This window comes from Syngnathus scovelli, chromosome 7 (assembly GCF_024217435.2).
Source record: "Syngnathus scovelli strain Florida chromosome 7, RoL_Ssco_1.2, whole genome shotgun sequence".
NCBI lineage: Eukaryota > Metazoa > Chordata > Actinopteri > Syngnathiformes > Syngnathidae > Syngnathus > Syngnathus scovelli.
This window is the reverse complement of record NC_090853.1, coordinates 3,272,748-3,296,260: the sequence shown is the minus strand read 5'-3', so window position 1 is coordinate 3,296,260 and position 23,513 is coordinate 3,272,748. Positions and strand designations below refer to the sequence as shown.

Here is a 23,513-nt window from a genome sequence, read left to right as displayed (position 1 = left end):
ATAGAAATATGCAATGAATTAAATCAAAATGATTTCTGTCTCTTGCCATTTTTTTATTTATTTTTTTTTGTCGGTCTACCAGATTTGATGTTTAGTGAATTTGTCTTTGTTGGCAGATTTTTGTTCTTATCCATTTTTCACACTTTTCTTTTCCGCGTCTGCACAGCTCATGTGAGACCTTTCTACCAATCTTCATGTTGCTGAATCAAACTGGCGTCACTTGCTGCATTATCAAAGCAGGCATTTCAAAGTGCCCATCAGACTTAAAGAAAATGATATCAAACTGGAAATTATATTCAACTTCCCTGTGTCTTTTTTTGTTCTTGGCTTTGAGATGTTTTTGTGGATCTGATCATAGTTCATTTCAAGTTACTCAGCAAAACAGTCGATCAGTTTCTGATCTTGTTTATACATATATATTTTATTTTATTTACCAGCCATCCATTGTCTCCAAACGACAGACATTCCAACACACCTAAATTGCTTAATTGGCCATGCAGCGAGTAGCTGCCAAGTTCGCAACTGGAATTTTTTTTTCACACTTGGAACTCTTGTCTTTTATTTCCTCTTGTTAACTCTTTACTCTATCTATCTCTTTGTACTCTTTTATCTTCTACTTTTTTTTTTTTGTCATCATAGGCTCACAACAAATCAAGCGCCCGTTCGTTTGTTGTAAGGAGCTTACTAAAATCCCACTTTTAAGTCTGTTAACGTATTCATTTTTAATTACAATCACTTAATGTTTCTCTCACACAACGTAGCTACAGAAATTAACAGCAATGCAAACAAACACACACACACACACACACACACACAAACACAGAGGACCATTGTATCATGCGTCCTGTCTCCTACTAGCGTCCGCACAATCGAATGTACTTCAATTTTGAGCTCCTATATGCATATTGGTTGTATTTTATGAGGAAAATGTCTAATTTGGATTTAATTTTTTGTTCTCATCAGCCTCAGAGAAAATTCTTTGCAGACCTCTTTGAGTTTTATCGCATGTTCATCACCATTTTTTTTTTTTTTTTTTACAACTCCTGCCGATCTTTATTCATCCATCTGCCACTCTGTCGTCTCCTCCCTCCTTCCCAGCAGCAGCAGTAAAAACGTGATGTCACGGTTGCCATAGCAACGTGCAAAGACTCCACTTGAATCAGCTTGCAGGATGCATTCAAGGACCCATGCACCACTTTGAAGAGGAAGTCAGAAAAGATGATGTTAGTGACTTGTTTTCTCAGGTGAAGATTCCAAAGTGGAGACATTTGGAGTCTGTGGCGCATCCTCGTCGGCGTGTGATGCTGGCCGACGGCTGAGGGTGTCCCGTGACCGTTTCGAAGCTGGGGAAGCTCAAGGTGGTGCGGCGGCAGTTGCTGCAAAGGTAGCCCCGTCGTCAAGCTCGCTTCGGTCCACTCGTGAGCGCGCCCCAACGTGTCGGGGTCTGTTTTCAGGTATGAACACCAGCCCTTTGTCTCCTGCCTGGCCGGCTTGTACGGTTGCCAATGGCGACGGTACCAGAGAGCTCGAGTCCAGCCGGGAGAGTGCTGCTGCAGCAAGGTATAGACACAATATTAATTTTCACAATTAAAAAAAATCATTTATTTCATATTAAATCAATTTGTTGATTTCAAAATTATTTGACTAGATTTTTTTTTCAGTAAATTAAATACAATTCCAATTTAAATTGAGGTTTGTTATTTTTTGTATTCAAGGTGGAGTGCAGCAGTTTCGGCCTCCTGATCCTCACTTTCTTGGTGAGCTTTGTGTTCCTATATTTTTGGATCGAAGCCCAAAATGACTACAATGACTTTGACTGGTGAGTTCTCAGCATGACACACAAACTATTTTTGTCCTCCAAACAGAGATTTAATTTTGGCTTCCCATCGTAGGTTCAGCTTTGGCATTTTTGGCTTCTGGTTCCCGTGGTCGCTGGTTTTGCTTGTGGTGGTTGCTGCACTCTTCACGTACATGGCGCTCCTGCTGGTATGATATGCTCACAAAAATATTTCAAAAGGATCATACCAAAAAAAAAAAAAACAGTAAAGAACTTTTTTAAATGTGTTTTATTTGTCTAAATAACAATAATGTGAGATGTATAAATATCACTTAGGTGTTGGCCGTGTGTCTTCTGTCTGAGAGCCAACGGTTGTACCTTCACTGGAGCCACAAGGTAGATTATTTAAAAAAAAAAAAAAAAAAAGAAGTTATTTTATTCATCATATATATTTTGTATTAACTGATAAATTGGTTACCACTTGTGTCAGACTGGCATCATGGTGACTTTGGCTTTCTACATGCTCGCCATGATCATCGTGTCCCACCTGTGGAGCAATGAATGGACCACGCTGCTGCTTTCTCTTCAGGTTGACATTTAAAAAAAAAAAAAAAAAAAAAAAGACTTACTCATCAGTGGCTCATTGTGTTATCCGTCATCAGGTCACGGCACCTGTGCTCCACGTCGCTGCCGTTTTTGTCATGTTGACTATCTCCTGGCCCGTCGCTTTACATTTCTTCCGCATGAACAAGAGAGGTATGCTATCATACTGGTCTGTGGGTTTATAAATAGCTTTTTAACATTATCAAATCAGATGTTATTCAATCAACAGGGAATTTGACATATGTTTAAAACAAAGCATACATTTTATAGAGCCTCAAATGCTGCCTGGCTTCATCTAGTGGCATAACGTGGTACTACACTAAAGTTACGCAATGTAAATTTCTTCTTGTTTGTTTTTAACATACTGCATTTTATAATCGAAACAAAAATCTTCCCCGCCAGTGCGTCAGGTTGCTGTTCTTGGCCTCTACCTGTCCGGTCTGTTCTCTCTCTACCTGGTCCCGTTGGGGATGTACTCGCCGTGCATTAGAGAGGAGGCCACGCTGGGAGCCGCCCCGACACTCATCGGACACAGGGGGGCGCCCATGGTGAGACGGCCGAGGCACTCCCATGTACGAAGGGTCAGGAGTGATTCTTGTGGTTCTTTTGGGTCAGCTGGCTCCAGAGAACACGCTCATGTCCTTTGAGAAGGCGGTGGAGGCTGGAGGAGATGGACTGGAGACTGATGTGACTATTAGGTACTACGCTTTTTCACTTTTATGCCAAACAAATACAGGATTGGGGTCAGCTTATGTTCTCTCTGGCTGCTAAAATTAACGCCAAAGCCTCGTGGGTGGCGATTGAGCGGATATGCTGTGCCCTGATGCTAGCGTGTTGCCCAGGTCACTAAGATGATTAGCGCCACGCTAATCCATTTAGCCCTCTCTCGCGCCAACAACTCCTGGCGGGTTAGCGCACCGCATCACGGCCGGAAAACAAAACAGGATTATTAGCACGGCGCGGGCCTCGGTGTTGCTTTAAAGTGGCGAGTGCCCCAAATGAGTTTTTGGAGTTAGCTCGAGTAAATTAGGCTTGTGATTGTCTTCTTTATGTATTTGTATGCTAATTTGATGACGCTCTTCATCTTACGCCACTATAGTTCCTCGGCACCAAAATGGCGTCAAAGCACTACTTTTGTCTAATCGCAGTTCCTCGGCACAAGTCAATATAATTCTTTATTAATAAGAATATTGTGGTAATCGTAAATGTTTATTATTGTTGTGTTTGCGCTCTGCAGCTATGATGGCGTTCCCTTCCTGATGCACGACTTGACCCTGAGGAGAACCACCAACGTCGCCGAGGTTTTCCCAAACAGAACGCACTTGGAAGCCTCCATGTTCACCTGGGCTGAGCTACAGCAGCTGAACGCTGGCGAATGGTTCTTATCTGTAAGAAAAACCTGCACACAAAATGGATAAAATCTGATTTGTAGCATGAGATTCCGATTCTGAAGGATTTTTTTTTTCTCTGTTACAGAAGGATCCATTTGGCAGCGCGTCTTCCCTGAGTGAGGCAGACCGCAAGCAGGCGAAGAACCAATCCATTCCCTTGTTGGCCGACTTCCTGGACGTGGCGTCGCGCAGCGGCCGACGCGTTCTTTTTGACCTGCACACGCCGCCGTCTGGACACCCTTATGAAAAATCGTACACCAACGTCACCCTGCAGGTGGTGTTGGCCCATATCAACTCTTCTCAGGTTAGCATCGTCGCAAATGGTGCTAGCATTGTTGCTAAAGGAAAATAAATGTAATAAATATAAATTAAATGATAAATAATAAATATAATAATAAAAAATAATATAAAAATATATAAATCATGTAAATAAATAAAAATTAATTAACAATAGTAAAAAGCAAAACAAAATAAATATAATAAATAAAAAATAATATAAAAGTATAGAAATAATATGAATAAATACAAATTAATTAATAATAGTAAAAAGCAAAACAAAAAATAGATAACAAGTTAAACACTTTTTTTTTTATCTGATATTAAAAATGATTTTCCTTCCTGGCATTTTTTTTTCAATGCATTTTTCCTTTTTGTGCAGGTGCTTTGGCTTTCATCCAATGACCGGCATCTGGTACACGCCGCTGCCCCCGATCTGGTGCAAACGTCAGCAGAGCGCCTCTCCATTCAGAAGCTGATGAACGAGCACATCGCCACTCTCAATCTGCACTACAGCAAGATGTCACAACAACAGATCAGGTACGTGCCAAGGACAAAACCGCATTAGCTGGAGAGCCCGCTAACATCTCTCTTGACGTGTCCGCAGCAAGTACGGCTCAGCGAATATCAGCACCAACTTGTTTGTGATTAGCCAGCCGTGGCTCTACACGCTAGCTTGGTGTGCCGGAGCGCAATCGGTTACCACCAACTCCATACACATCCTGGCCAAAATCCGCAAGCCTCTCTTTCTCATGGTGAACACTTAACACAACATCGGCCAACATTTGGTCTGTGGTGAGAATCTTCATATTTATCTCCTTCCAGACTCCTGAGGAATACAACATGATTTGGATTCTGACCGATGTCATTTCTGCAGTCCTGGTCGTCTCCATTTTCATTTTCCATTGGTGCGTACATACCAACACAAAAATTCAACTTAGATGTTGCGGCTGAGTGATGTTGAGTCATGAACATGGATTCTTGTGTATGTATTCATCATCATTTTTATGAAGACACAATACAACAAATAAATGTGTGTGTGCTAAAGGTGGCGAGAGAGAGGTCTGCCCTACTTGTCTGGCAGTCGTCAGGCGCACGAAAATGGACCATACAGCAAATTCAGGACAGGTATGACGACGTTCTGTCTCTGAATTTATTTTTAATTACAATTAGCAGAATAAAAAAAAAAAATGGCGATCCCTGCATGCTCCTATGCCCGTGTGTCTAAATGTGTTTGCTGTATGTGTTGTACGTTAGACTCCTTGGAGCCCTTCTGCAGTCGCTGGAGCCCTTTCCACTCTGACCCCACTAGCGGATCCCTCATCTCCCTCTCCTTGGTCTTCAACCCATCGCACCCCGCATGAGCCCCCCTCCCCGCATGTCCAAACCTTGTATGCTCCCTCGTCACTTCATTTACGCCGGGGATCTCCAGGTCGACATCCATGATTGATATCACAGATGATGTCGCTGACCTCTCTTGAACTTTTCCAGAGCTGAGCGACGTCTGGTCCATCTCCAGTGTTAATGCCGCACAGGACCAGCTCACGACGCCGGCGCACTTTCATCTGCCCACCATCGTCGAGGAGTGACGACTTCGCTTAGCATAAACTTTCGTCTACATTCATCAGCTGCTTCTTGTCTTCTGGACGGGATGGACTCAAAGCTGATGGAGAAGACGAAACTATTTTTTTTTTTTCTCCTCAATTTGTACAGGTACCAATTGCATTAGACCAAAAACTTTGGAACTGGTGGGATTTAATGGACGCTGCTCGATGGACTGACAAAGTGAATGTACAACTGAAAGCGCCTCAAGGTAGCTAATTAGTTCATATTGATCTACAAAGTGAATGTAGGTCATGTTTGGAACGGAAATTCTCCGTTTTGTGCCAAATTAGTAAAGCCGACGTCATTTTATGAGTTTTTTTGGGGGTGCTGTTATGAAATAAATGCCTGACCCAACAAAAATTTCGAGGAAATGACGCCAACTGTAAAGCAGTCATGTATTTCAACATTTGAGTGGAACTTTAGCGACTCTGAATGTGTTGGTCAAGTGAGATTTTATTTTTTCTCGTCATTTCCACAAAATAAAATTAACAAGTCAGCTGTCATGAAAAAAAAAGCCATTTTGAGTGGTTTGGAGCACTTTTTATTGTTTATTTGTGGCTAGTGTTTAGCAGAGGCTAACAAGAGTGATGAGATCCAAAGACGACACTGCAAAGAAAATATTACTGTACAGAGTAAAACCAAACAAAAAAAAAAACGAGTACCACCAACATAAGACATTATTCTTTAAATACGTGGTCTGCTCCCCCTTTGTGAGTACAATTAAGATTTTATACTGATTAAATACTATTAAATATTTTGCGCTGAAAAAACCCAGCAACAAAACTATATGAAAAGTTTGGCACAGTGAAATGTTTTGTTTGAGGCAAATAAAATTTAGGTCACCAAGTGAATTAAGACCAAAATCTGAGCTAGGATGCTAACATGCTAAATCAAACATGTCTATTAATACAAAAGTATTGTCTGGTCTCGTGACATTTTGTTTTGTTGCTCATTTTAATTTATGTTGATGAAGCCAGTTTCCGAACTTATAGTTGCTTAATACTATTGTCAAAGAATTTCTTGATCACATGACATGCTTGAGAAAAGATGCTACTTGTTACTCGGCAGAGTTTGTGCCTGTAAGTCTGGTCAAATAGAAAATTACAAATTGACAAATAGTATTTCATAGTAACATGTTAATTTTTTTTGTTTCAAGGAAGAATTCTTGTTCAAAAGCCAAGCTTAACAAAAAAATGAAGGTTAGCTTAGCATGGACCAGTTAGCACACTTTACAAAGTGTGCCTTAGAGGTAGTCATCCTCACTGGACGACTCATCCTCGTCGTCACGGTAACGCTTGTAGTTGCTGGGACCTTCGCCAGGGTCGTCATCACTTTCACTTTCGACCGAACTCTCCCCGGGGAGCTTCCAGGGTTCTGAGCTGACAGAAGGTCGTTGACTCATCCACCACACCTGGTGGCTGAAGGTCCGCCCCCAGCTGCAGTGCTGGCCAATGGGGCGCAGCAGGCGGGCGAGCTCGGCGGCCTCCTGCCAATAAGACGTTCACTTGGTGTGAGTGCGCTCAGACCGCTGCTTGTTCATGGCGGTCAACATCTGGCTGATGTATGACGTCAGCAGGTCATCCATCTTGTAGCCCTGAGAGGAATGACGATCACAAATGCTGTAAGTCCGAGTTTATGATTTTTTTTTTTGATTGACTTTTTTTTTCCTATGAAATACTTTGTGACCCACCAGGGAAGTCTCGCAGAGAAGTTTGCTTCCCCTGACGAGGTTTCCGATGGTGATGTGGAAGTACGTGTTCCCGCTGCTCCAGTTGGAGATCTTGGTGAAGGGATGAGTGATCAGAACGTCCTGTCGGAACAAAACAATGACATCAGATTAAGATCCAACCCATTTTGGTTTATTCTCATTCAAAATTTCCAATTACTGTTATTTAGCAATCTTGTTAATTTTCTGTCAAATTAATCAAACCTTGTTCTTTGGATCGATGAGACTGACTCCATGTTTGTTGATGGCGATCAGGAGGATCTCCGGGTAGTTGGGCTCTGTGGTTTGCTGAAGACAAAAATCACGATGAGCATGAAGCAGCATTGGGTTGAAGAGATGAAGTGACATAAGCAGGCGCTTTCCGTTTTTACCTTAACTTCAAAGAAGGCGGAGCCAAATGTCGGCCATTTGTAAATGATTTTAAGAAACATCAACTTGGCTTCTTCTCTGGATTTACCGGCTTGCTTGTTGAAGAAGGCCACTATAGACTGTCACACACACACAAAATGGAAATCCAACATAAGCTAAAAACAAAAAAGTCTCTTCATCTTAAAAATATTAAGGAATTTCCAGGTTTACCCTCTTCCAATCATCTGGGGACATTTGGCGGATGAGATCCTGAGGGACCAGCTCACGCAGCATCTTGGGAATGGTCGGAAAGTGGGACTTGTCGTCCTCGAACTTGACGCGGTAGATGAGCGCCGCCAGCTGGAAGACTTCATCTCGTGAACACTTGTGGTAGCCACGCAGGTATTTGGGCAGCTCCTGCTCAGAGGTGTCATGACAAAATCAAATTCTCTTTCTTTGCTCGTCTTCTGCCAAACAGGACTCACCTGGTAGTAGTGGAAGATGGAATCGGCGAAGGAGTCCTTCCCTGGGACAGTGCTGGTCCATAACTTCTTCATGAAGAATACCTGATAGGTCAGAGAAGGAACAGCTCCTATAGGGTAAATAAGAAGATTTTGTTGAGTCACTTCGGGATCTGTCTTAAAAATCTGCCGAAAGATTTATACCGTCTTTCACCGGCCGCGATTTCTTGATCCAATCCGTCAAATGTCGGACAAAGTCAAAGAAGAAGTCTCCTTCTGGAACACTTATCACCTGACACACAATGGTAGAGCTAAATTAATCTGAGTAAGACACAAAATTAATCTGATCCTGTTTTGAAGAGAAGTAAAAAAAAAGGACCTTGTCTGAGATTTTGACAAAGAGACTGAAGCCTTCTGGGGATTTAAGCAGCAGTCTGGTGGAGATGTTCTGACAAAAGTCCTTGGCTTTGGTGCTGGACTCCACCTCGAAAGCCTGCACAGATCATTTATGATCTTCACAACATGATGTTTCCTGTTTTCTTGACTTGTGCACACGTCCCACCTCGTCCGTATCGTCCGGGAAGTAAACCTTGTGGAATATCTGCGTAGTCTTGTGCTGGATGGCTTCCACTTCCACCAGATGGGGTGGGTACTTCCTGGATCCGTTTCTGATGGTCCACATTGAAGACACGTTATTTTTTCATTGGCCCATCATTGGGATGGAACTTTACCGTAAAGCTTTATGCAGCCTGTGCATGCAGTCGGCTGAGAGCGGGTGTTGTCTCTTTGACTGTAGGAAGCGCTGGATGTGCGGCAGCAGAACGTTGCTTGGAGGAAAGAGGCCGGTACACAGCCACAGAAGCTCCCAGCCTTTCTCCTCGCTGTACCTGCAGGCACACACAGTTCCGGAAGTCAAGACGTTAGAGGAGGTCAGCTTCATGGACGTCAAAGATGAGCACGTACTTGACATGGTTGTCCGTTAACTGCTTGATGATCTGACAGAAAATCTCGTCTTTCAGGGGTTCTGCCTTCAACGTGCCTTCGAAGATCTGGTCCGTCAACTCGTTAACTGACCGAGTGCGTTTGGATGGGTAGTCGCCCATGTACTTCATCATAGGTAGGACACGTGTTAAGGAACGTTTTTGCTTCTGATTGGTATTGGAACAATCTGGTTTATGATGGAAAAGGATATCAATGAAGGCCATGCAGGCCTCCTGAGCGAGCTCCTCGTGGTGGATCACCTTCTTTAGTAGTGGCTGTTTGAGAGGCTCCCTGGTGCAGCTCCACAATTTGTCCTTACCTCGATTCTTGGTGACCATCACCCTGCTCAGAGTGTGTTTTGGGGGAGGCCTGCAGCAAGAACATCGATTATATTACGACACTCAAGTGTGTTGGGGTTTCATGACTGTCAACGTGCAGGTACCTAAAGTAGTCATGGGAGAACTCCTCCAGTGTGTAAGGTTTGATGGAGTCTTCAGTGTCCGGCAGGACAAGTTGTGAAACCCTTACTGACTGCTGCCTCTGATCTGGCGTCATGGTAACCAGGGCCTGATTGGTTAGATGACATCAGCATAATCAATAACAAGTCGTCTCCCGGTTGATTCGGAACAATTCCAGGTCGTTTTATTTCACCACAATGTCTTGCTGCGGTCGCGTCATGGTGGGCAGGACGTAGACCGAGTCGGCTGGAAAGTCTCCTCTCTGATTGGTCCTCTCATTGACGCCATGTGCCCAACCTGAATTAAGAACCTGCTCACCGGTGTCCTGGTCTAGCAAGATCAGGTCTCCTTTCTGGAAACTCAAGAACGTAGATGGTTCCCCATCTGCCAAACAGTCAGAAGATAGCTTGTGACCTCTTTGCGGGCTTCTCAAACACATCACCAAGTCCAGTGAGATCATACTCTGGTTGGGACTGTCCTGTAGTGCCACGACAAACTTGGACCTGTTCCTCAGGCCTTCCAGGAAGGTCACTACCAGGTCGCGGATGTCCTCGGCATTGTTGGAGGTGAAGGTATACTCTTCTCCTTTGATGGTCGCCAACGTGAAGCTCTGACTTTGCAACTTCCCGCCCCTTAAAGAACAACAAACATTAATCGTTAGTTTCCAGTCTCCAAGCTAACTTCAACAGGTCCCAGGATGGACTACAATTCCCGGCATGCCTTACCTGGTGCTGGACACCGCAGTGATTTCTGGGAAGGACAGTTCTAGCAAGACCTGCTCCTGCTCATCAACAAAGTAAACGCCGGTCCAGTTGACAGCGACGATGAGGTCGTTTTTGGGTAGACTTGGACCTATTGAGCATAGAAACCAAATCATCAGGGATCAATACTTGATGGTGAAACTGGGACTTGATTCTCACCAGAAAACTTGAAGGCTTCATAGAACCGAGAGAAGAGCAGAGGCCACTTGTGGCGTGCAAAGTCCACCACTTCCTCTTTCACCTTCTGGGCATCAAACCTCTTCTGTATGTAGATGCCCTGAAGAACAAAGAGAGAACAGCATTTGGTTCCTCTGCTAACGGAAATAACGATTTAGGAGGCGCACCTTTTTGTGTGCCGCCATGATGAAGTGAGCCCACTTCTCCACCGTCCTGGACGTGCTGATCTCTCTTTCAGGGATGTAGGACGGGATGAGACTCAGCAGGCGTTCCAGCAGGACCTCTGAGCCGTAGTCCACGTAGTACTGCTGGCCCGCAAGTTCTGCTAGGTCCTCCTAGGATAACAGAAGTCGGTTCTTGACTCAAGGTTTGGATTAAGATGACAAGAAGAGGCTTTTTTGTTTCCAGAAAAGAATCACTCACCCGGTCGCAACGGTACTCTCCAAATTTGACGCCCCGGACCGTTTGCTGGTAGATGAGGTTGGTGGCGACCGTGTCGTCGGAGGCGCAGTGCCACGGTGTGAAGATCTCCTTCCTGAAGAACAGCCTCCAGGGTGCGTTCCTCTCCTGGGCTCCTTGTTCTTTGGCGTACTGCTCACACTGTGACACGGCATCCATCACGTGGTCGTTCCCGCTGCCCAAAGACGACACCTACACGACACCATCGGAATGGTGAAAACCTTCAGGAAGAAACTTTTGAACGTGCTGCTCAACCTTATCAAAGAGCGCAATGTAGAGTGAGAAGCCAAATCGATCTTGAAGGCTGATCTTGTCGGACAATGTGTTGCAGAGCTCCTTGGCAGTGGTCGCCGAGTCCGTCAGCAGCGTTTTGGTGGTTCCGTCCATGAACGTCACCGGTAGCATGATGGGTTTCTTGGACTTGGTTGCCTGGATTTATATTTAACGACAAAATTTGGATGAATACATTTCCAACCCAGCCAACGTTTTTGTATGTACCTGTAGCTCCAGCCAGGATGGAGGTTGCGTTCTGGTTCCATTGACGAAAGTTCTTCTCAGTCGTTCTTCACAGTATGGAGCGTAACCTGGTGGTCCGCTGTTAATGAAGTTCCTTAGGTACTGCAGATAAATGCGACACAACACCACATTGGCACTATTCTGGTAACTTGATGAAAGTCTTTGTCCTGACCTTGAGGAACTTGTCGGATGGCGCGAAGCAGCCGACGCACAAACTGATGAGGATCCAACCTCGAGCGTGTGAGCTCTTGGATGGATTCTGACTTAGCTGTTTGCAGATCTGGCAGTAGATCTCATCCCTAATGCACAGACAACATCGACATCACTGAGCCCAGTCTTCCAAGGTAAGTCCAGATTGATCCAGGTTCTTTGGATCCTAAATCCTATTCCAGTCCGGATCGAATCTTGGTGCTGTTTTTTACCTCAGCGCTGGCCTCAGGATTCCGTTACCGATGATGAAGTGAAGTTTCTCCAGGTTTGACGTCGGGCGGTCCTCCAGCATGCTGTTGCCATGGAGACCATGCTCGCCATCGTTGAGTCGCTTCGTTACCTGAAAGTGGTTCATGGTTTTGAACTCTGCATCGAGAAAAAGGCAAAGATCTTTCCGCCTACCTCTTCTGTGATCTTGGATTTCTTCTTCAGGGTAAGCGACACTAGCTTGTGTCGAATGCTGTTCTTGCGATGACTGTCGGGTTGAGGAGTCTGGAGATGGCGAAACAGAATTGGGACAGAACTGAGATGATGTGTGCTTAATCCTGGAATTTCATGAGAAGCTCGTCTCTCCAGCCTCACCTCTACCTCTCCCTGAAGAGCCTGCAGCTCCCTCTTGTATGTCTTCTTCCCGAGGGTCTCGTAGATCTTGGTCATGACCGGAATCTTCTCACTCCCGTCACTGATGGCCGTGTGGTACTTGGGCTCAGGCAGGTCCCCCATGAACCTCAGCACCGTGATCCACACGGCCAGAGCCGCCTAAAACCAGGTTGAGGTACACATGGTCATTATCATTTCAAGAACTGATAAATTGATTGGACGTGACATCGTTGGCCCACCAGCTGGTCTCCTTCATCGTCGTGAAAAAGCAGAGGCTGCTTGAGTGGTCGGCGGGCGTACGTATGCGTGGTGGTTCCCTGGAAGTAGGTGGCGGCAAACTTGGCAAACTTGTACTCCGATAGATCCTCCTCGTCGTCGTCCTCCGGCAGGGGAAGAGCCTCGTCCAAGTCCTCCTCCTCTAGCTCCCGGTGGGTTCGCTCCAAGTCCTGTGGTTGAGGTGGAGAGATCAGTCCAGTGAAGTCCCGGTTTTTAAGCACTTAACTGACCTCAAATCCAGCAGGAGCTTGTCCCTCCTGGCCAGGAAAGGAACTGGTGCTCCCCAGGAAGCCGAACATCTTGTCCACCATGTCCGAGTCGTTGACAGGCTCCAAACGGGCTCGCTCCATCTGTTCCACCATCTCCTTCTTCCTTCTTGCTTCCTCCTTTTCCTTCTTCTCACGCTCGGCATCCTCTTTGGCCAGCTGGACCAGACGCTCCTGCAGAGGAAATGATGATTTCAAATGGGAAATCTTACTTTTTCTGGAGATTGCAACAGCAGTTGGGCCAATTGAAATTCTGAAGACGTGCCTGATGTTTGCGTTCCGCTTCCGCCTTGGCTCTTTTGGCAGACATCTGGTTTCTCAGCTTGGTCTCCTCAGCCAAACGCATCTTCTCAGCCTCCAGGCGTCTTCGGTACTGAGGCAAGGTAGAAGAGAATCCAAGTAAGTTCCAATTTTGGTCAGACCATAGAAAAAAGTCTTGTACCTCGCCTCTGAGCCTCCGGTAGAGTCTCCGTGCAATCATCCCTCGAGTGTACGCCTGGATGGTGATGACGGCCCACAGTCGATGTCTGAAGGCCCGGCGGACCAGGAAGCCTCGGCATCGACCCTGGAACCCGCTGATGCGCTGGCGAGCCACATGGTACGACGCACACAACTTCCTAGAGCGCACCAAAGCCTGGAGGCGAGAGAAGCCGGCCCGCATCTGAAAGGACAAGAACCAGGATTTAGGGACGACATCAGGACCGGATGACACACAACGATCCTCACAGCTCCATAGTTCTTTCTGCACTGATATCCTCGCCAAGTCTTCTGGATCAGCATAGTCGACTTCCTCATCCTTAAGAAGTTTGATCTGATGGTACATAGATAGAAGAGCCGCTGAATTCACAGAAATGATGGAAATCATGGATGCAGGACCCTACCTGTCCTTGAAACCTCGCACCACCTTCTGGATCAGGATGACCTTGTCAGTGATGGCCTTGTCTCTCTCGATCTCCAGCAGCATGTCATGATGGTCCTGAGGAACCAATAACTCAATAGCCGTTTCCGTGGAGACCATTCAGTACATAGGCCCTGATTTAAAATTGCAAATCTCTAAAATAAGTCCTTTCTTATCATTCCACCCTTTGCATTGCGGTTTGTCTGTCAGTTTCCTGTCAGGAAAGAGCGCATGAAGCTCCTTCCTGCTCTTTCTACTTCCTGTCAGGCTTCCTGAAAGCAGTCCGCAGACTTGTATGGAAACACAAAGTCAACTTCACCAAATGTGTCACTCTATGCGAAAGAGAACGGAAACCCTGACACAATACTGATCAGCTGATAAAACGAGAAAATATTAGCTAGCTCACCTGAAGCCCAAACACACAAAGACTGGGAAACACCAACACGGACTACTTCCTGTTTTGGGATTATTCCCAATCAGTTGCGTTCATGCAAAAGAAACAATAACATATCACCTTGAGGAAGATCTTGGTCTTTCCCATCTGCCAGTCGTCGTCTCGACCGAGCACAACCTCAGCGATCCTCTGGCAGGTTCCTCTCAGATCCTCCTGGAAGAAGCACATGCCGATAATATCACTCCATTGCGCCTTTTAGTAGCTCTCAGCTCATCAATACGGCACTGATATTGATTGATCTATGCAGAAGACAAATAATCTATGACTGTTATATCGTCAGTCAACATGTGTTTCTGCATCGTTTGTGTTCAACGGCATCGATGTAATCTGACGCTACCTGCTTGTAGGCCGGCTTGACTCCAGGCATGAGAACACGGTAGCGGTCCACAAACTCCACAAAGGTGTAGCGGATGGGATAGCCTGCGCGGCGGATGCGGATGGTCTCCATCATCCCTGAGTACCTCAACTGGCGCACGCACAAATCCCGATCAAACAGCTGGAACACACACAATTAAGGTATCACAGTTTGTGCGTAAAAAATTATTCCATGTAGGAAGTTGCTGTTACATGTTAGAAGACGTTACAGCTAGCTAGAAAATCTATCAGACATTATGGTATATTTAAATTATCAAAAAAATCACACACACAGGGACTCACCATGGGCTTCTTGTACTCGTTGGGTTTGATGCAGCGGACGAAAAACGGCTGACACACACTCAACGTTCTCATCAGCAACTCCAGAGATTTTTTGAACTGACTGCTGAGAGTGGGAGAACGCTTCCTGGTTTCGGCCCCCTAAAAACACACACACACATAAAGCTGGTGGCGTTTGTCCTTCCTGTGCTTCTTCCTCTTTGTCTAAATGTAAAAAAAAAAAATATTGCTGGGTCCAGTGAGGGTAGAACATAGTATGGCCTGTGTGTAGCACTATTATCAGTTCTTTGCAGAGGATAAAGAATCCTGGCAAGTTATTATTAAGACAAATTATTATGTAAAAGTATGCATGTGAAAGAGAGAAGGAAGACGGACATGTTTTTGACTTTTTACCTTCGGGAGAGGACTGGATGGAAGATGTAGACAAGGAGCAAAACCACACAGAAACTGTCAGGAAAGCAACAAATCATGCAAACAACACACAGAAGGAGATGTTGGAAAACATGCAAGAGAGGAAAAAAGTTCAATTTCCATTTTTGGTTATCTGGAAGGAAATGCATGTTACCATGGCAACATCAGCTTGGAAAATCTGCTTGATGAACTTGTTCTTGGACGAGTGAACCAGCTGGATGATATCGCCGTATAACGTGTCTCGGTTTTTCTCCAGGAAGCCTAAAAAAACAAATTATGCAGTATTATCCAAAAGTTTTGGGTCGCTACAGAAGCAAGAATTGGACCCAGTGACAATTCCTGTCGTGAGTTGGTACCTCTGGTTTCGTAGTAGACCACCCCGGCAAAGTGCTGGATGCCAAACTGAGTCTCGTGGTTGTTCTTGGGTGGGATGTAGTTGGTGTTCACTTTGTGCTGGAAGTTGAGTTTGTTCAACATGGTGCTGTCTGTACCCTAAAACACACACACAATTATTGATTATTGATTCTCAATTAATCATTTAAGCGTGTTTAATGGTACCTTGGGGAATCGGCTCTCCTCGTCGATGAGTGAGATGATGTTCATGGGCTTGATGGCGATCATGTCGAGGGCGTCCTGGTTGTCGGTGAACTCGATATGCTGCCAGTTGATGTTCTCCAGGTTATACTCCTCTTGCTCCAGTTTGAACACGTGACGCACGAAGAACTGCTGCAGGTTCTCGTTGGCGAAGTTGATGCAAAGCTGCTCGAAACTGACGACACACACATGCTTAATGTTGTGTATATGTGTGTGTGTGCGTGTCTTGTACCTGTTGACGGTGAAGTTCTCAAAGCCAAAGATGTCCAGCAGTCCGATGGAGCGTCTGACGACTTTGCTGTGTGAGGACGAAGGCTTGTAGATGGCGGCGTTGATCTTCTCCACGATCCACACGAACAGACGACCGTAAATACCCTACACACACACACGAAAATGTCAGCTATCACATTCCGAAAACATCTCTGATTTGTTCCAGCGTTGCACCTTGACGAAGGCGTCTCGCACGTCCAGCGCTTGTTCCATGCTGAGCGGCGTGGAAACGGTTTCTCCTCTGGTGATCAGCGTCCTGCTCGTCAGGCAGTTCATCAGGTCCTTGCCGTCCACCTGCAAGCACACACACACATCTTATGACGTTGACATTCACGTTTGAATTTTCATCATAATTAATTAGCATTTTATTTTATTTTTTATTTAGTCATTTTTTATTTTAAATTTTTATTTTTATTATTTGTTTTAAATTAAATTAAATTAAATTAATTTTTTGTAGTAGTAGTATTGCAATAGTGTTAAGTGACAAAGCATCCTGACCTCCAGCAAGGTTGACGCGGTGGAGAGATTCGGGCTACGTACAACCTCGCAGGCGTCCAAGTTGTCGTACGTTCGTGCTGCCGTTGCGTAAATTGTCGGCACGAAAACAAAAATGAGTTCAAAGGTCAACTCTGACTTCAAATAATTCTCAAAAGACCTTCATAGCGCAGGTTGCCCATATGTAAGATGGACGCCAACAGTTTGGAGATCTCCCAGTTCTCTTTGTCTGTGAACATCAGAACCTGCAACGAATGTGACATTTGAACAGGAAGTCAGGTGTCAAACAGGAAGTCAGTGTGTTACCTTCATCGCCGAACGTATGTTGGAGTATTCCTTCATGTCGTCGCGGCCGTCGCATACGGTGCACTTTCCCTGCACGGAGCACGTTTTAGCTTTTCATCAATTGTTTTAGATCGAGATGTTGACTGACTATGGTGAGGTAGGTGTAGTCGGTGGCCTTGCTGAGGCCCAGCTTCTTCTTCTCATCCGCCGCCATGCCCTTCAACATGCAGTAGAAGATGTGGTAGTTCCTTTCATCCTGAGCCTGCACACAAAAGCAGTTTTAGCAACGGTATCATGATGGTGTTTGATTGACAGCCGTGAGTCGAACCTGCCGGCAGACCCGTGACTTCTCCAGCAGGTATTGTTCGATCTTGGCTCCTTCGATGGCTCCTCTCTTGTTGAAGTGGATGTCGATGTATTTACCGAAGCGTGACGAGTTGTCGTTGCGAATGGTCTTTGCGTTTCCGAAGGCTGCGGGACAAGCAAGGATTTGGTTTCAGAAGATCCTCCCCCCCTCCCCCTCAGGGTAACCTACCCTCCAGAATGGGATTGGCTTCCAGGACCTGCTGCTCAATCCATGAGTGTTGACCGCTAATGGCTGCCAGGAACTGTAGAATCAGCTTGGTGCTTTCAGTTTTTCCAGCTCCGGATTCCCCGCTATCAGGTTGCAAATCAGAAGCAATGTTTCGGAACCTGACGAAAGCAAGTGAGCCTCCTGGAATACCTGATGATGCAACACTGGTCACGGTTGTTCCTCTGCATATTGAAGTAACAGTTGTCGGCGATGGCAAAAATGTGAGGAGGCATCTCGCCGATCTTCTTGTTGGTGTACAGGCGGATCTGGTCCGCCGTGTAGATGGGGAGCAGCTGATATGGGTTGATGGCCACCAGGATGGACCCCGTGTAGGTCTAGAAGGAAATTGGACAGTTCATCTGACAATGACAAGAGCTGCGTGCGATGTAACATGCGTCCGGGATCTCGGGTGGAAGACGAGCGTGTCGCTGTCGGCCACGAGAGAAGAGGCGGCCATGTTGGAAAGGTCGACATGCACGCGTGCACGTCTCGTTTATCACCAGGCAGTGGCGTTCATCTGTTAACTTTTGTATCCATACATTTGTAGCTTATCTAACATTTAAAACATGCCGCAAGCAGGACGTTAAGCCTCAGCCAATGGCATCGCAGACTTACCCTGCCGCCACAGTTTGTCTTTTGAGGAATAAGGAATGGAAAGAAAGGCAAAAGATACTGAAGAATGAGAAGATGTTTGATGAGGTAGAACTCCATCAGCTTGGTTGAACTCACGTAGATGAGCTTGTCGCTGTATCTGATGAGCAGATTGCGCAAGATTCCAGCTTCGTTCAGGTCCCCCAGGCGGATCATGTCCTCCACGCCGTGGATGGAGGTGGGATGCATGGGCTTGATGTTGGTGGCATTCTGAGGGGAGATCCAGTGCTCCTGGAGGAACAGTCAAAAAAAAATTGAGGATTCAATTTTTAAGGAGATGAACCAAGACTCACATTTCCTTCATCGTCCACCACTTGGATCTGTCCCGAGTCACAGAGTTTGACCACTGCTCCGATGGGAACCTCAAACTCCCGACCAGTCTTTAGGTCCAACCACACATAGTCGCCCTGAAAAAGAAAATTACGTAATTAAAAATAAATAAATACTGTAAATATGCAGATTATTCACATCATACCGGTAAGAGCGTGCTTTGTTTCACCACAGTGTTGACATTTCGGAACAGAGCCCATTTGGCTTGATCCTTCTCGTAAAGATCCACATAGTCCCGACGTTTGTACATGGTTTCACACACACACACACACACACACACTTAGCGATTAAAAAGTTTTGTTCCGATCCAGGCCAGTTGTTCCCGTCAAAAATTCAGAAAGTGAAGACGGTGGGTTTTATCTCCTGGCTTGATCACCTACTGCAAAAGCTCATCCTGGTTTTCTCATCCATCACTATTTTCTTGTGTGTGTGTTGAATCTGACTCCCAGACACTCCGCTTGGTTGTCATCGGCAACAAGAAGCCGCCTCCTCCTTTGAGGTGTATGTCCAGCAGGTGTTGGGTTTCTGGTTTGAAGACACTAAGAGCTCATCCTGACAAGAAGTTGGGATTTGTGACTAGGACAGCAACCCCAATTTTAAACCAGTTTTCAAATGAAAACCAAACTCAAAACTCAATTTGAGGACAAATTTAAATCTAGTTTTGACCTGAGCTCCAAATTCAATTTCAAACCTAACTGCAAAGTGATTTTAATCCACATCTAAACTTTACTAGCATTTAATTGTCACTTAAATTTAAACGCAAACTTAACTTGAAAGCCAGCTCTAACCTTCAACTACCTTTGCAAAGTTCCCATATTATTAAATCGATGACTCTATTGCGTGTGCGTTGTCAAAGATCAACCCGTGTTTGTTTACATTGGCGATCGGTTGCTCTGCATTCATTATTAAAGTGAGTCTCCTGGTCGTGGCCTCCTATCGCCATGACGACGCATGCTGCCAATATGTTGACCTAACGTTCTAAAATAATCAATATGCTTCACTTTAATACTTTACTTTACGCCAAAGGTAATATTGATGAGCCACGTAGTCGTAATTAAACTGTCCAAAGGACAGTTTTCGCACCGCAAGCGCATCTATTTCTTTCAATAAATTATTCAAGCAGGTGTTCACTTACCAGTAGTAATTCATCAGAGTGTATCAAATGCAAACATACTGAAAAAGTCCTGTTGCATTAGTTTTTCATGAAAGGGGTTGTTGATTCAAATGTATTTATTATTTTATTGTTAATAATGATTTTATTCAATTTAACTCAATAAATAATTTACATTTGAATTTAAAAAAATACCACAAAATTGCTAAAAGGATTAGAATTGCATTCACAAAAAAATACCACAAAAAGTGAGGATTCATTATTAACATTGACTATTTGGATAAAATACAAAAATATTTGTAAAAATATCAAATTATAAATGTATTCATTCTAAATAATATTATAATACAAAACGATATATCATACCTCATTCAATTGTTTCAACTATTCCATAAAAATGACCCGGCTCTAAAAATCCAATAAAAACAAATCAAAATTTTCTCCCACTTCTAAATTAGAAAAATATGACACAAAAACTAATTATAAACACGTTATGCCAGCACATAAAATATTGATTATTAAATAAGAGTCATATTTCACCATAATGAAATGTACTTGCAATTTCAAATGTTTAGACAGGCGCCTGAAGACGGCGTGTTAGCTCCCCCTGCGGGTGAAACTCGTAATTGCATAAGCGTGTCAAGTGAAGCAGCAGCATGTATAATTGAGACGGTCATTTACTCATTTGCATATAGATAGAGGTGTCAGACACAGGTCACAGAGTGACAGATAGCCATGTGCTAATGCTAATGCTAAGCTACACAAAAAGTTTACCTTGATGACCGCCGAGTACTTGTAGCTCAGACGGCGTATGTTGGGGTCCCAGCCCTCCAGGGGCCAATTGGAGCCCCTTCTCTTTGACGTGGTTGCCATGGTTACGACATTAGAATGGAACTTCCTTAGTATTTTAAAGTAACTAAACACTTGCTGTCCTACTCAATGTGACCACACAAGTCAAATGTCCACAATGCAGGATATGTAACGATGTGTGTGTGTGTTTGTGTGTGTGTGTTGCCTGATTTTATTGGCTCGCCCTACTAAAGCGCACCCCAATCAAATGGGGCCGCTGTCCTAGCAAATTAGTCTGTCAGAAAGACTGATGAGTCCATCAATGCATCCACAACACAACCGCACACACAGACACACACTCATGCACAAATGAAGAAGCAAATACAAAGATGTCACAGTGCAACTTAATGACTGTCTTCTCTCTAATGAGTGTAACAAACACACATCACTCACACATATACAAACACACACATTAGTGTGTGTGTTCTAACCTGCTGCAGGATGACCATGATTCCTTTTCTGGTTCAAGTTCTGGTTCTTGTTCTTCTTGCTCCAGGACATCAACAGCAGTGTGTTACTTCTGGAAAAAAAACCCAGCAAACATGTTAAGACATAATTACCAAAATTTTAGTCATTCGTTTGTTTTAGCAGTGTGCAAATTTAATTAATGGATTTTTTATTCTGATTTTGTCATCGCCTACGTTTTTACCTGGTATGACCTGATATGATAATTTGAGTTTACATTAATGAAGCTAATTAATATACATCTATTTTCTCTTTGTTTTGTGGTGTGTATACTCCATATATTATTGAGCTTGGACACGGTTACGGTTACTTGCGTGCATTTGTGTGTGCGTAAACGCCTGCATGACTGTGTGTGTATAATTGATGTCGCCATTATATGCTGTCAGCTTGATCCTTTGACTTTCTTAGCAACCCGACTACAAGTTTTTTTTTTTTAAGCTCTCTTTGTACTAAATGTACTTTGGGTCAACAATACAGTTCTTTGAGATGGTTGTTTTAGCATGCTAGCATCTCAATGAAAGTCATATTTGATCATGTTAGCATCACGTTAGCATGATAGTAAAAGTCATATTTTAGCATGTTAGCTTTACATTTGATCACATTGAAAGTCACATCTGAGCAAAGTCAGACAATGTGAAAGGAGTTTGGATGTATCCATTCATGTTGTCTTTGTGTAAGGGCAGTGAAGCATTTGATTGGAAGCCATCTGAAATTCCATCACACCATCAAAATGGCCACCACAGAGTGAGGAGGGACAAAGATTCAATGATGACAACAGAACTAGAAGTGTATTAAAATGGATTATAAATGGAGCAAAAGTGGAAAACACGATAATTAGTCAATGTCAAGTGGCCCAACGCGTTAGCTTTCCTTTTTAGCATCATTTAGCTTGCATCAATATATGTGGTCTGGTCATCTCAAAGGCAAACCAGAACAATCTGACCCACTTTGGTGTCTCACCAATACGCTGACTTGTCCCATTCATTTCCTGTCTACACCCCAGAACCTGATCTAGTCAGTGCACAGCCTGAGGGGATCTCCATCAGCAGCCCCCCTGCCTGTCCTGAACCCCCCACTGAGGGACACACTGGCCTGAATTTGTTATTCGTACTTGCCATCTTGCTGTGTCAACTCATATCTAGATTTATCTGGGGGCCTGTCAAAATATTTCAAATAAGTTAAATTCATGATACATTGAAATAAATTAACAAAAAGTCAATATTAAACTCGGCTCTTAGCGTAATGCAGTGCATTAAATTTAGCTTCTTCTCACCGTTCATGATGTGATGAAAATAACAGGTTATGAAAAATGACTCCAACACTGGAATGAAAAAAAAAAAAAACTTTCTATCTTCTGTCTTCAGATGCTTCCTTCCAGATGTCTTCAGTCCATTCCGTTTATGTCCTTGTCTTGGTCTTTACCTAATCTCCAGCCGGTCCTTGTCCTCCTGCGGTCTTCAAAGATGTCATGCCAATTTGTGTGTGTGCTTCAAGAGCATTTAACTTGTTCCTCCTTCCTCTGCGTCGCTATTAAGGCGTCATGTGAGCAACTCATTCACTGTCACTGACCCATGTTACTGGCACACTACAACACTACAGGGGGTGTAATCAGACACACACATACGCACACACATTGTACACAAACACATGAGCTGATTTGGATGTTATTTTTTTTATTAAGTCAACAGCAAGATTCCGTTTTTTTAGATTCTAATCTGGTTGTACAAGAAATTGAATATTAAATATATTTAATTCGTTTTGTTTGAGAATTCAGATTAGTCATCTTAGTTTGTCTTTTAATTTGATTGATCAAATAGATTATAAGTGTCTCAAGAGTGTGACCTGATTTCAAACTTTATGTCAAAGAGTGTCTTTTGGGAGGGGTGGGGTGTCCATGGGCCCCGCTGAAGCGGCGGCCATGATGGCGTTGAGGCGGGATAGGGAGATTGAGCGCTGCTTGGTTCTGGCAGTGGGGTCGGGCTCAGGGTCGGGAAGGTGGCTGTAACGGTGGCCATCTTGATCATACTGATAAACGCGGATGACCCGACTCGGGCGAGAAAATGATTCTACTTCCTGGTTTTGATTGTCATTGTCTGATTGTGAAGACTGACTGATTATATTTTCATCTCCATCTTCCCTCCTATTCTTTCTTTCATCTTCATTTCTGTTCTTTCTGTCATCTTCATTTTGTTCCTTCTCATTCTTCTCCATCATCCCATCATAAGAAGGAACTTCATGCTCTTCCTTCTCTTCCTCCTTGCTTCTCCACCTCCTCCCCTCTTCACCTTTAGTTCCTCCTCTTAATGCTAATCTTCCTTTCTCGTCATCAACGTGGTCGCAGGCTTCTAGGTAGGCGGCGGCGGGATTGTCCTCCCCCTTCTCATCCTGACTCCGTTTGTCCCGGAAACTTCTCTGAGGTTTGGCAGGTGGACGTAAGGATGATGATGATGATGATGATGGTGAGGATGGCGATGAAGGACAGTTGGTGAGCGTCGGCATAGTAATGTCAGGGCGCCGTGGTGATCGTCGTCGGTTAGTGATTGCCCTCAAACATCTGCAGGAACAAATATATCCGAGTTTA

General features: G+C 44.4%; 2 protein-coding genes across 7 annotated transcripts; one reads left to right on the top strand and one right to left on the bottom strand.

Annotated features, from left to right (window-relative positions):
* Positions 1 to 1,721: 1,721 nt before the first annotated feature.
* Positions 1,722 to 6,404, top strand: gdpd4a (glycerophosphodiester phosphodiesterase domain containing 4a). 2 transcript variants are annotated; one of them, XM_049726943.2, is made up of 15 exons: positions 1,722 to 1,819; positions 1,893 to 1,986; positions 2,114 to 2,173; positions 2,268 to 2,366; positions 2,440 to 2,533; positions 2,783 to 2,928; positions 2,996 to 3,078; positions 3,618 to 3,768; positions 3,857 to 4,075; positions 4,430 to 4,587; positions 4,655 to 4,802; positions 4,873 to 4,955; positions 5,096 to 5,175; positions 5,305 to 5,438; positions 5,539 to 6,404. In XM_049726943.2, the coding sequence occupies exons 2-14, from the start codon at positions 1,972 to 1,974 to the stop codon at positions 5,409 to 5,411; spliced, it is 1,443 nt and encodes a 480-aa protein (XP_049582900.2). In that variant the 5' UTR covers positions 1,722 to 1,819; positions 1,893 to 1,971; the 3' UTR covers positions 5,412 to 5,438; positions 5,539 to 6,404. The 2 variants fall into 2 exon arrangements, with proteins under 2 accessions (XP_049582900.2, XP_068507604.1); XM_068651503.1 differs by lacking the exon at positions 5,305 to 5,438.
* Positions 6,178 to 22,513, bottom strand: myo7aa (myosin VIIAa). Of its 5 annotated transcripts, XM_049726932.2 has the most exons (51): positions 22,206 to 22,513; positions 20,899 to 20,987; positions 18,471 to 18,584; positions 18,256 to 18,408; positions 17,677 to 17,861; positions 17,488 to 17,609; positions 17,281 to 17,423; positions 17,101 to 17,214; positions 16,974 to 17,042; positions 16,828 to 16,912; positions 16,671 to 16,747; positions 16,347 to 16,466; positions 16,135 to 16,277; positions 15,867 to 16,077; positions 15,665 to 15,800; positions 15,463 to 15,569; positions 15,291 to 15,344; positions 14,901 to 15,038; positions 14,581 to 14,739; positions 14,304 to 14,396; positions 13,773 to 13,867; positions 13,618 to 13,702; positions 13,334 to 13,552; positions 13,157 to 13,264; positions 12,856 to 13,065; positions 12,589 to 12,795; positions 12,332 to 12,508; positions 12,152 to 12,241; positions 11,962 to 12,089; positions 11,712 to 11,838; positions 11,522 to 11,641; positions 11,279 to 11,452; positions 10,988 to 11,215; positions 10,732 to 10,899; positions 10,547 to 10,664; positions 10,352 to 10,478; positions 10,089 to 10,258; positions 9,820 to 10,010; positions 9,611 to 9,735; positions 9,380 to 9,537; positions 9,151 to 9,304; positions 8,919 to 9,074; positions 8,750 to 8,855; positions 8,567 to 8,680; positions 8,392 to 8,479; positions 8,212 to 8,318; positions 7,958 to 8,143; positions 7,750 to 7,866; positions 7,583 to 7,666; positions 7,343 to 7,462; positions 6,178 to 7,246 (listed from the first exon to the last, which is right to left on the bottom strand). In XM_049726932.2, exons 2-51 carry the CDS (start codon positions 20,914 to 20,916, stop codon positions 7,154 to 7,156), a joined length of 6,591 nt encoding a protein of 2,196 aa, XP_049582889.1. In that variant the 5' UTR covers positions 20,917 to 20,987; positions 22,206 to 22,513; the 3' UTR covers positions 6,178 to 7,153. The 5 variants fall into 5 exon arrangements, with proteins under 5 accessions (XP_049582889.1, XP_049582890.1, XP_049582883.1 ...); XM_049726933.2 differs by lacking the exon at positions 15,291 to 15,344; XM_049726926.2 differs by lacking the exons at positions 20,899 to 20,987; positions 22,206 to 22,513 and adding an exon at positions 20,393 to 20,590 and having other exon boundaries at positions 15,867 to 16,277.
* Between the last annotated feature and the right edge of the window lie 1,000 nt (positions 22,514 to 23,513).

Coding starts and splice junctions, on each gene's coding strand:
- gdpd4a (XM_049726943.2), top strand. Junction 2,929..2,995: donor GACACAGGGGGGCGCCCATG/GTGAGACGGCCG, acceptor CTTTTGGGTCAG/CTGGCTCCAGAGAACACGCT. Junction 4,956..5,095: donor TCCATTTTCATTTTCCATTG/GTGCGTACATAC, acceptor TGTGTGCTAAAG/GTGGCGAGAGAGAGGTCTGC.
- myo7aa (XM_049726926.2), bottom strand. CDS start 20,491: ATGGCAACCACGTCAAAGAGAAGGGGCTCCAATTGGCCCCTGGAGGGC. Junction 17,610..17,676: donor GACCAGTGTTGCATCATCAG/GTATTCCAGGAG, acceptor GCAACCTGATAG/CGGGGAATCCGGAGCTGGAA. Junction 8,856..8,918: donor AGGCTGCATAAAGCTTTACG/GTAAAGTTCCAT, acceptor GTGGACCATCAG/AAACGGATCCAGGAAGTACC.